This window comes from Physella acuta, unplaced genomic scaffold (assembly GCF_028476545.2).
Source record: "Physella acuta isolate Inbredline_101_S28 unplaced genomic scaffold, ASM2847654v3 ptg002700l, whole genome shotgun sequence".
Taxonomy (NCBI): domain Eukaryota; kingdom Metazoa; phylum Mollusca; class Gastropoda; family Physidae; genus Physella; species Physella acuta.
The window spans coordinates 18,275-30,543 of record NW_026734133.1 but is presented as its reverse complement, the minus strand read 5'-3'; the positions used below and the strand labels follow the sequence as shown (position 1 = coordinate 30,543).

The window sequence follows — 12,269 nt, the reverse complement described above, 5'->3', positions numbered from 1 at the left end:
GAGTGTTCAACAATTTATTTCCGAACTCTTCCTCTCCCCTTTTTCACTCCCTTTGACCCCTTTTTATTACCCTTGGATTCTTTCCTCATTTTGCCCTTCAAATCCTTTTTCATTCTTCCATCTACAACTTTAAATATTCCTTTGACACCAGCAGGCCTCCTCACTTTTTTCCCAGCACCTTGTTTAGCTACAACATATGTAACTGAAGGCTTTGATTTTTTTAATAGTCCTGCTTTCTTATACACTCTGAAATGTGCAAAACAATATAATCAGATCAACATTTGAAGCACTTTTATCAAAATGAGTTAATTGCAAATGTGACTTACTGTTTTATTTGCTGCCATTTTTCCTTTTCTGAAGAGTCGATGTTTTCAGAAATGGAGTTTGCTTTTTTCCTCACATTTTCCAAACGTTTGAGTAACTAAAAGAAGAAATTTTGGGATAAGTATAAAGAATTTGATTTCACTTTCACTGAGTATATTTTTAGAAAAATGCATTAACTTTAATGAGCTAAGACAAAATATACTAGACAACAAATTGCTGCCTAATGACAAGAGGTATTTAAAATCTACAGATGATTGTAACAAATATATTATTTATCAGCGTAAAGAATAACTTGAATGTCATCGTATGCAGGTAAGAATCAGATTTTAAGCAACAGCAGACAGATACTTGTGACAAACAAAACTTTTTACTGCATTAAAAGTGCATAGCTTCAAACACGTCGCCTGCACAACAAAAACAGTTATTTCATTAAATTAAAAACACACCTTTCGCTTTTTCCTTGCTTTAGCTTCAGCAATTTTCTTGATTGGTTGAGCATTAATTGCTTTCATTTTTAATTTATATTCTTCCATCTCTTCCTGCAAGTTTAAAAGCAATACATTTTTTTAGTAGACATTGGATGTAGTACTTTATCATTTGTTAAAGCTAGTCAGCTGGTAACATTTCTTACCTTTGTAACTGGTCTTAGCCTCTTAAGGTGTTTCTTCTCATCTGTTACAAACCAATCAGGTAAATTATCATCGTCAAACATATACCTAAAAAAGCAGAAATGTAACACATAGTAAACAAATAGAAAAGGGGTAAAATTACATTTGATAATTAAGAGTATCAATGTTAACATAATTAATCCTGTTTTTCCTAACATGAAGAGTGATATATATTTTTTCTTAATAGTAACATTGTTAAAATACAGAATTAAATAAAATACAGCTGCAAACAGTATCCAGTTTCCTTCATCAGTATAGGATACTCAAAACAAAGCAATCACTCAGTAATCTGAGACCTCTTAATTAACTCATAAAAAATGCTCTGACAAGATCAATATGCTTTAACAAAAGAATTAAGTGTTAATTTCTAGCACAATACCAAAAAAAAACTTCTAAAACTAAAACCCTATTTCTTGAGTGCAGTTTAAAATAAAATGGGTTATATAAATAACTACCTAGTCAGATTTTAAAATGAAAACAAATAGCTGAACAGGTCATCAGGAAAATAAAACAAGAAAAACATGGAAATATAACTTGCAGAGTAACACCAGGGACAGATCAGGGTTCATATACTATTTTGAAAATGAAATTCCAGACTTTTTTGGAAAAATTCCAGACTTAATACAGATAATGTGTTAGCCACTAATTAATAAAATGATGCAACATGTGTACCCTCATTATAAGTACAGTATAATGACATCTATTTTAGGTACAAAAATTGATTAACATGACGAAACTATTGTTTCTAACAATAAACTTGTTATTTGTTCATGATATAATTGCATTGTTTTCAATTAAAGTATTACTAAAATAGCAGTCTTATCATTTAGGCTTAATAGTGAGAGTCAATTACTGGAAAAGAATAATAAAGTAATTTACTACTTTAAGTCTGCTGTTCTTGAGTAGCCTAGACTTATTTACCCTAGGTCCTAGATCTAGTAAATAAAATAGTGTTTTGGAAATAATAGGCTGCCCGAAAAGAAAAATTTAGATGAATAAAAAGCACTCTAGAATGAACTACCCCCCCCCCCTAAATAGTAACAACTTCATAATTGGGGTCACAGTGAGTTCACAGAAATTTAGATACCAGTGACCTTTGCTACCAGGAGGGGTAGGTTAGTCTAGCCGTAAATGTCAGCATTTGCAAATATAAAAAAAAACAGTTAAACAGAAAGTGAATTAAAAATACAGGTAGATAAATTATACTAAATAAATCTATACATAGACTACCACTCACAGCCTCCCTCATAAACGACACAACAAATTGTAGACCGGCGCATAGTGCAGGGAAAAAAATTCACATAAATATAGCCTTTTTGTTTGTCGGAAAATATGGACTTCATGGAAAAGTTTCATTTCTAAAACTAAATTCCAGACTAAAAAAAAATCAAGCCCAAAAACTAGCAATTTTTTAAAGTCTGAAATTTACTTTTCTAAATTCAAGACTTTTTTCCAGACTGCGTTCAAACCCTGAGAATTAGCAAATGACAGGAGTTGCCTGAAAGACTAGTCTTCCTAGTGGAGAAAAACCTATTGGCATAAAAATAATGCTTGGAGGTGATAAATCAATAATTACCTATGATAAGCTGAATCAACTATTTCTCTCTTTCGTTTACGAGACTGCACCATGGCAGCACCAATAGCAAGTCCCTCTGCATCCAGCTGCAAATCTGAATTTATTGTTGAGGCAGGCACAACTTCTAAGCCATTCACTCTTGCTGTTTTTTTATTCTGTTTCATCCTTTTACTTTTATTGTCACTATCATCTTCATCACTACTTTCATCCGAGTTGTCTGTACTGGAATCAAAACGATCATCACGGAGATCATTTGTAAGCAACTGTTTTTTAGATTTTGTGTCTGCCGCTTTCTGCTTTTTCTTAACCTCTGGTGGAGCAATTAGTTGCTCAAGCTCTAAATCCTCATCCATATCATCTTCTAACCCTGCAAATGATTCCTGTCAAAAAATTATATTTGAAATGGCTGTTAAAAAGATGTTATTACTAGCCTTTATTTTTACTTGTATGAAAATGTTCTGTATCAAACAAAAGCAATATGATAAACAAAGCTAACTGTTGATTTGTAAAAGTTAATAGTAAGGAACTGTTCTTTAAAGTGCAAGTTTAACACAAATAAAACAAGAAATCAAAACTAAATGATTAAATTACCAATTCCTTTACAAACAGAATAATAAACACGCAAATTTAGGTGATGCTACAAAATAAGTGACAAATGAGTGTACCTTATTAAACCATGCTCGCTGTTTATCAGTTTTAATTCTTTTGGTTTCCCCCATGTCAATAATTAAAGGGTTGGTATTTTCATTTCTTTCTTCGGCTTCCTCCTCTTCTTCTTCCTCACTGGAAATAAGAAAATTTACCGAATAAAGACTTGTAACTTTAATGTTATGTGTGATTAAGTTTTTCAAAAGTTTAAGGCAAAACTTACTTTTCTTCTTCTTCAAACTCTGGTTCCTCATCCATTTCCTCATCCTCATCACTCTCTTCTTCAATACCATTATACTTTTTATCACCCTTATCAAAGTATTCTAGTCTTTTTTTCTTATTCCTACTTTCATCATCAGATTCTTCAAAAATATCATCCTTATCAAGATGTGTAAGATCACCCTTTTCTACCTCTTTTAATTGCTGTAAAATAAATGTTATCTATAAGTTAGGTTTTCAAACTTGAGAAACTACCTTTTAAATTAATGTACAGTATAACTGTTGGGATTATCTAAAATAATAAACCGGTAGTGATCTCCCCTAAACTTTCTCGAATATTCTTATATAAAACAACAGGGGATGGTAACTGGGGATATAGTTATGATCTTTAATCCATTTTAAATACTGAAACTTTTAAAAATAGAATAGAATCTCAGTAAAAAACAATTGCGCACCAAGCGAACGCCTAATAAAGGTGTGTATAATAGTGCGCAATAGTATTAGTACTTTATAAATTTACATTAGTTTTTTGAGAAATCGGAAGTAGCGTAAAGTACTACTTCCGGTCAACGGAAATTACTCAAAATTTAACAGAAGGTAGAGAATTAGATCTTTTACTTACATGTGAAATTTCATTTATCTATCTGAAATAGTACTCAAGTTATAGGCTTTTGAAAAATTCAAAGTAGAAAAAGTACCACTTCCGGTTATCCGAAATCGCTCAAAAGTTGATACGGATCTACGATTTTGATATAATACTTGTATATGAAATTTCATCAACCTAGCTGTAACGGTACTCAAGTTATCGTGTTTACACACGGACACACACACACACAGACACACACGGACACACAGACATACGGACAAGATTGCAAAATTATGTTTTTCCGTATCAGTGAGATGTAAAACGTCGAGATTTGCAAAAATCTCGATTTTTTTTTTTGCACGATTACAAGACTTTCTCTATACTTCGTATATACGAGAAAGTAAAAAAGCAGGATAAGTCCTCTAAATAGTTATTATACTAAAAACAAAGTTTAATTACAAACAGAGAGATAACACATTACTAAAGGTTTTGGTAAGATATGGGAAATAATATTTTTTTACATTAATTTATTAACATTAATAATCATCAAACTACTAATTACAACTTGTATAAAAAATCCTACCTTGATATTTCTTATTTTAGTAATGTCAAAAATATTGATATCGTCTTGAATCACAGGCTGATCACCAGGGATCATCATCTTAAGGTCGAGTTTCGTTTTGTGTTTTTGCTGAATTTTTCGCACTTTCTTCTTTGCTCTACAAAAATTAATTGTTTTTTCATTTCAACATAATAGTTTAAAAATAATAATAACATAAACATATTAAAGGGAGGTTCCCTAATTATAACAATTTCAACACTAAATACAAAACATTATTTTTACTTTTTCATCAATGCCAGTTCTTCTTTGTTTTTCTGCTCCAGCATATTTTCAAGCTCTTCAATCTCTGCCTCATCTTGTTTATTTTCATCAACTTCTTCAACGACTTCTTCTACAACCTCTGCAGTACTGTAATATATAATTTTGAATATTTACCATTTAACAAAACAAAATGATCTGTTGCAAAAAAAAAAAAATCTTTTAATTCAACAGTATTAATAGATCTGTTTAACAAAAATATAAACAGAGACTACTAGCACAGAGATGAAGATCTTACCTCACATCAGCAGACTTTTTCTGTTTTTCCAGTTCTTTTAACAATTTTTTTCTCCACACAAAAATTGACCTAAACAAACAGATCATGTTCTAATATAAACCACAGGTTTAGAAGACGCATTTCATAAAAAGCTGATCTAACAATTAATCTGACAATTAAGAATAATGTGTAATAAGAATACTGCAGTATAATAGTGTGTGATGTGTGGATACAGCTGCTTTACACTGATGCCTCTTGAGGTTGAGCCTAATAGCATTTCTATCAATTTAAATAAAAAGTATGCTTCACTTTTGAGAAGCCAACTGGCAAAAACATTGCAGGTGGGTGCAATCAAACTGACCCATGCTGTATCTAAAATGTCTATTTTCTGCTATTTCTTCACTATAAGATACAATTAAAGCCCCCAGGCAATGTTTCTTTCACTCATTTGATAAATAACTACAGATCAAATATTATAGAAATATTAAACCTCACTTAATGTCTTTTTTCCCCAGCAATTTAATATCTTTGATACATTCTTTTATCTCTGGGGTTGTCAAAGGATGATTTCTTATTTCTTCAGAGTCCAAGGCAATCTAAACAGAATGTAATGTTTACCATAATTAAAACTCAATGCACATAACTAATATACCTTTAAGAAAAAACTAATTATTTATAGTGTAGATGTAAAAATCTGACTATAAAATTAAAGCCCTTTCATGGCTGAATTCTTATGAGCAAGATGTAATTAAAGAACAGTTAGTAGCCTACCTCTGATGACTGAGCTAATAATTCCATGAAGTTATCACTAGCAAAAAACTCTGTCACAGGAAGTGAATAAAACAATGTGTAGTCACCCTCTGGGTAGCCCTCTCTTTGTCTGAATAGATAAAGATTTAAACTACATTCAGAAAATCTGAAAAACTATCACAAATAGCCTTATTTGGTAGGAAATAGAACTAAAGTTCAATCATCTTTTAAAAGCAGATTTGCTGTTACTTTTTGTCATTTTTATTTTTTTCATTTTATTCCTCATCTTGTGTCTCATCATCAAAGTCAATTAACAAAATAAGAAACAGAATGACAATTTTGTCGTCACAATTATATCTGTTTTACAATGTGTGAAATGATGCAATAGCGTATTATTGTATATTTTAACCACTAGTTTTATAAACTTTTATTTTGTGTTGCATTTGGTAACTGGTAACTCTAAAAAGATTTTCGTAGTTAACAAATAAATGAAATTCTGAACCCATCTACATTCAGCACGTTTTGTGGTAAATATTCTGGCCACACTAGATCTATATGACATTTCAAGGAACCCCTCTGCCAAAACCATTACAGCAACAACTGCTATAATTTAATATTTATTTGTGTAGTTACTGGATGAATGAGGGCAGCCCAACAAAGAGCTAACCCTGAATATTAGTTGTAACAGTTAAAAAACAAAACAGTCAGACCTTTTTTTCTTTTCTGGGTGTATCAAATCAATAGTTGGTCTTGGTGTTTTGTCGACTTCCTGGAAAACATATTTCGGGTCAAGAAACTTGGGATCGATTTTATCTGGGGCAATGTATCCTTGGCACACGACAAAAATTTCAGCTGATTCATTTCTGGATGCTTGTGGTTTAGTGGCATGTACTTGCTTAAACAACTGCTGAAATACCCACATAATAGCATCATAGTCTTTAGAGCGGAACAGCTTGGTAATAAACCATCCACCTTTACGAAGAAACTCTGTGGTCAGGCTTAGTGCATGAAGAGTTAACTCAACTGAAAATATATTAAAAGATAAATTTACTTCAGCTTTCTATTTTTTGTAATCTAGAAACATAAATGTATGTGTAAAAATTTCACCAACCTTGTTGATATGCATCATGTATCCAGTTTTTACCAAGATTGGGGGCACCATCATTAAGAAAACAATCAGCCTTTGCTGTTTTCAGTTCTCTTTTCAACACCTAGCATGAGATAAAGTTTAAGTTATCAATGATAACAGAACAGTTATAGCATAAATTCCAAAATATAATACATTAAAGTTAATTTTTTTTTTAAAGATTTTTAACATTGTATACATTATGATTTAGAGATATGTAACATTTTCTGCAATTGCATCAACAAAAGGCAGGTTTTTTTTAATGCAAACTTATAGTTATATTTGGTAGTTAAAAATGTGTTTATAATTATCTACCTAACAATACTAACATTAAATCTTAAGATTAACTTTCAACACTTGATAATTAAACAACTTTTATTGTATCCTACCTGTCTACATTTTTCTGTTGTAATATCTTCTTGATAAGTTTTAACATTTCTAATCGGTGCAATTGGGACAAGATCAATTCCTGTAAAATATGACATAAAATATTTCTTAAAAAACACCTGGAGTTTTAACAAAAGAAAGTACAACCATTCAATTTTAGACCAAAAGCTTGGGGACAGAGTGGTTGGGTAAGTCAGCACATGACTGTCAACCCCAAAACTCTTAAGTTCAGACCCCCTGACGGGTCGGCGTGGTATAGTCAGTAAAAGCTCACGGTTGCTAAACCGAAAAGTCTTGAGTTGGAACCCTCAGACAGATGAGGCTCGTTAGCTGGGGACAGACACTTTTCTAGGAGAGACAACTCCAAAATCAAACAACTGCTGCCTTGTAGTTTGTTCTTGGTTGGACAAAGGCTATGGTGGAAGCAAATCCAAAAAGAAAAGCAGGCTGAAATCGGAGTCAAATGCCTCAATGGCGCAAAACCAGTTGACACATTTACATAATTGTGTTGGAGGGAATACCTTCCAACACTAAAATTAAGAACGAAGAAGAAGAAAGAAGACCCTCTGACAGATGAGGCTTATTAGCTGGGGACAGCAGCCCACCTAGGAGAGAAAACTCCAAAATCAAACTACAATCTTACTGCAGTCTTCCAGATTGTTCTTGTGTGGACAAAGGATAAAAAACAAGTTTAGAAAGAAAAGATGGATGAAGTTGGAGTTAACAGGCCATATTATACATACATTAAGAGTGAGGAGACAGTAAATATAACAGGTTTAATTAACTGTATTCAAATTAATTATTTACAAATGAAAACCTTACCAATTATGATATTAGACATGGGAGCATTTTCTGAAGCCACCTGAAGCCAGCCTCCAGGGGCTGCACAGAGGTCAACAATAATGTTGGATTTCTGCAAGAATTCATACTTGCGATTAAGCTGGATAAGTTTAAAAGCTGCACGTGATCTGTAGCCTGTGAATACAGTTGCATTGTTGTTATTTCTGCTCATGTATTAAAAAAAAAAAGCATTAAACATACAACTATAAAACACAGCAGAAGTTCAATGTAACTGGAGAAACATTCTCTATGGAATTCTTGGTAGAGTTTCTATCGCAATAAAAACAATGAGCCCTCATTACCTCTTTGGCATCATGTGGGTAAGCAGGAAAGTGAAGTAAACTGAATTAGTTAACATGGCTTAAATACCCACACCTTTTGTAATCTGGGTATTCCAACCATTTGGAATACTATAAATCATATACTAAGTAAATTTTACAGCCTCCCCACAACCTATACTACTGTTTCAGTGTTACTGATTATATTGTTTTGCATGACATGACCACTTCATTAGTTGGTAGTGCAATTCTATTCAAAATGATGAATTTTCCAAAGTTGCAGCTTCAGTAACATTAACATCATTATTTATCATATGGTCCATGATTATGACAACAAGCAATACTTCAGTTTTAAAAAAGGGTCTTTGAGAGGGTGGGTGCAACTGCTGAATTTTAATTAAGAAAAACTCATTGAGACAACATTATAGAGACTGCTACAGACTGCCAGCAGATAACAAGGGACAACCAGGGTTAGGCACTGACTTGAGTTTTTTTTTAGGTAATATTATTAGAATTTATTACAAGGTCTATATCTAAATCTAAGCTAATAGAAATAAATTCTAAATTCGGTATACATTTTGAGCCACCCCAAGAGGATTCCATAGAGTCACGTGATGCATTTTTGTAGCTAAAAAGGGCAGAAAAAAAAATCACTTTTTCTGTGACATCATTCCAATAGTTCATAATAATTATAATACGAGCTTGACGAAACTCGCACCAACCCATTGTACGACGATAGACCTAAATGTTTGTAAGTTGTTAGGCTAACAACTAACAAACATCAGTTGTGAAATTAGACATCATGAAAATACCACTCCTTGACCTTGATTTTCATTTGAGCCTAGTTCTTGTTTTGAAATAAAAGTCGTCGTCGCCTCCAACGCAAGTGCCAATGAGTATATACCCTACCCACCCGCCCCCTCACAGCATACCACATTTCTTTACAATCAGGGTTAAAAGTTTAACTTGGAGTTCAAGAAGGGGAGAGGGTGTTATTGAAACAACTACGCTGCTTCTTTGATAGTACAAATATATAACTAAAAAAGTTTATATTTAACTCAATGCAACAAGCCCTGCAAGTTGGTTGAGGCCAGCCCTGGGGGACATTCTGATCGGGATTCAAAATATCGTCCCTAAATTCTTCGGCATGGTAGATCTAGAGTATAGACATTCTAGACTAGAGATGTAGGGCCTAAGTCTAGAAATAAAAATTGACTGGCTTGAACTCATAATCAATTTTTATAAACTTACAGCCTAATAACTATATTTTATTAATTAGGCCTATTAAATGTGTATGGACACATTTTTCATAACAGAATTCGGTAACCTATCGTTTTAGGTGTGTAAATTCGGCCAAGGCTAGTAAAATGAAAAAAGCTGCCTCATTGTTAAGGCTTTAATATAAGTAGCCTAAATTATAAGTTTATTATGATATATTTGTGTCAAATAATAAAAAACTGAATAATAAACCAAAATCAATGGCTAAATATATCAATAGGCTTATAGGCCAGAAATTAACAGCAGTTTGCTAGCAAGATTTGCTATAAAGACAGCAGCCATCTGTAAATTAGAGTGGTTTCCCTTGAATCTCTAACTAATTTAATTTTACCAAAAAACTTAAACAAGATGGCTACTAAGTCAGATAAAGTAAACGAGCCGGCCCGCGGCATAACATACGCCGATATTTAGTTGTTGTTTTTTCTACTTTTCAGTAATTCATAAATTGTGAATTCGACAGTACCAATGCTGACACTGAAAATATTTCTTTAAAACACTATAAGTAGCTCGTTAAGGACCATACCCCCCCCCCCCAACCTTTAAAATTGTTTCAAACTAAATTATCTGCCCCTAATAGCCATCACTAAACCCGACTCCACGAAGGTAAATACAGCTCACTAAGAACATGTAGGGGTGGGGATGGTAGGGAGCGCGTTTACAGCTTGTTTTCTAGCGTCTCCCAGAAGAGAATTATATATATAGATGAGCTTGATTGCATCTGATGAAAACATCGCTAGTCTATATTTATTAGGCTACTGAAACATTTCAATAGAATTGTTTAAAAACAGGTACATGAATTTTAAAACATTTCAAAACAGATTCTAATCCTCCTACACTACATATGTGAAATAATTGTTAAAATTTAATGAGTCACCCTTTTCACATGTGACATTACTAGATCTAGCCTCAACCAATTTTATTTTGGCGATTCTAGCAATGGAGAGAAACTACGACTTGCCATCGCTGTGATGTTTTCGATGGTACTGCGCATATGTGTGTTTACAACAGCAGAACCCTAGCCCTATCCCTAACTGCGCCTAGCCCTAGCTCAGATATTAAGGTCGCTGCGTATGCGCAGAACTATCTTTTGCCGACCAGGTGGGGACGCTGGGGCGAAAAATCTTTTTCCGAGTAGTCACTTCATTTTATTTTATGTACCTTAAACGGTAGACTACCCGAAATTTTTTCAAAATTGGTAATTTCATAAAAATGCCTATCTAAATCTAGATCTGAAGAAGTAGAATTAAGGAAAATCTCTCTTCTCGGATTCTCTCGACATTTGAGTTCATTTGAAAATGACCATTTGTCTCATTCACTCGCGACTAAAAATAAAACAAAAAAATAAACTAAAAATCTGGATAATATTCTACATTATTATTACCTGTTTCTTTAGCAAGATGATAAAACTTATCTTTTCTTGCTTTTCCTACTTTTGCTTTCTTCCCCATTTTTGTTAGATCTAGAATGTATTAGTTACAAATAAGCTAGTTACTAGTTACAAATAATACTCAAAATAGTCTCCACATGTCAACAAATTTTAGGAAGACCGGAAGTAAAGTTCTAAAACATGGTCTAGAATCACTTTCTAGATTTAAATAAAGCGGGGGTGATCTCCCCTAGAATGTATCGTACAGTAAGGAGAGTAAAGGGGCGGCACTTAAAGTGCAATCGGACCATACACGTGTCACCATAGATATGGAAATGTTTTGATTAATTTTAAATAAAAAAAAATTATAATAAAATTGAGTGGAAAAATAATTACGCACTAAAAGAACGTAAACAATATGTGCATAATGGAGAGAAAAATTAGATCTAGTAGCCTACTTTATAAAGGAAACCTTGATTAATTTTTAAAAGTTAATTAAACATCTAATTATTTTAAGTCACATTTTAAGTCACAGTGCATTCAGCGTTGTCATCGAGTCTTGATCTACATGAAAAGTTTGGAAATAAATCGGTCCGGTAGAAGTGATCCGATATTTTTTAGAGAAATCGAAAATACCGTAAAGAACTACTTCTGGTCAGTGGCGTAGGCAGGGGGGGGGGGGGGGGTTAGGGGGTGTCATAACCCCCCATAGACCCCTCGGTATAGATATATAAAGTATGAGGGGGGGGGGGTGTAAATCGAAAGTTTGAGGGGGGGGGTGCAAATCGAAAGTTTGAGGGTGGGGGTGCAAATCGAAAGTTTGAGGGGGGGGGGGTGCAAATCGAAAGTTTGTCCCCGGGTAAAAATTGGAACCCCCCTTGAGACGATCCTGGCTACGCCACTGCTTCTGGTCATCGGAAATCACTCAAAATTTGAAAGAATCTAGAGTATAAAATTTTATATTTAAGTGTTTTTGGTTGGTAATGGGGAAAAAATTCTTGACATTTTTAAATATCTATATTTGGACTTTTAAAACCTACTAATTTTTCTCTCCACAGGCTACATTCGAATTTTTATTATTTAGGCCTAAGGGGTCGTCCATAAATGACGTCACACTCGTAGGGGG

The 12,269-nt window shown here is 33.3% G+C and overlaps 1 protein-coding gene across 1 annotated transcript; it reads right to left on the bottom strand.

The window, feature by feature from the left end:
* LOC131933995 (pre-rRNA 2'-O-ribose RNA methyltransferase FTSJ3) lies at positions 1-11,348 on the bottom strand. The gene is made up of 17 exons (XM_059290432.1): positions 11,159-11,348; positions 8,204-8,356; positions 7,384-7,463; positions 6,980-7,079; positions 6,579-6,891; positions 5,890-5,998; positions 5,614-5,714; positions 5,140-5,208; positions 4,866-4,991; positions 4,605-4,740; positions 3,440-3,639; positions 3,234-3,351; positions 2,569-2,948; positions 956-1,040; positions 771-863; positions 327-421; positions 1-246 (listed from the first exon to the last, which is right to left on the bottom strand). The coding sequence occupies exons 1-17, from the start codon at positions 11,223-11,225 to the stop codon at positions 15-17; spliced, it is 2,457 nt and encodes an 818-aa protein (XP_059146415.1). The 5' UTR covers positions 11,226-11,348; the 3' UTR covers positions 1-14.
* Between the last annotated feature and the right edge of the window lie 921 nt (positions 11,349-12,269).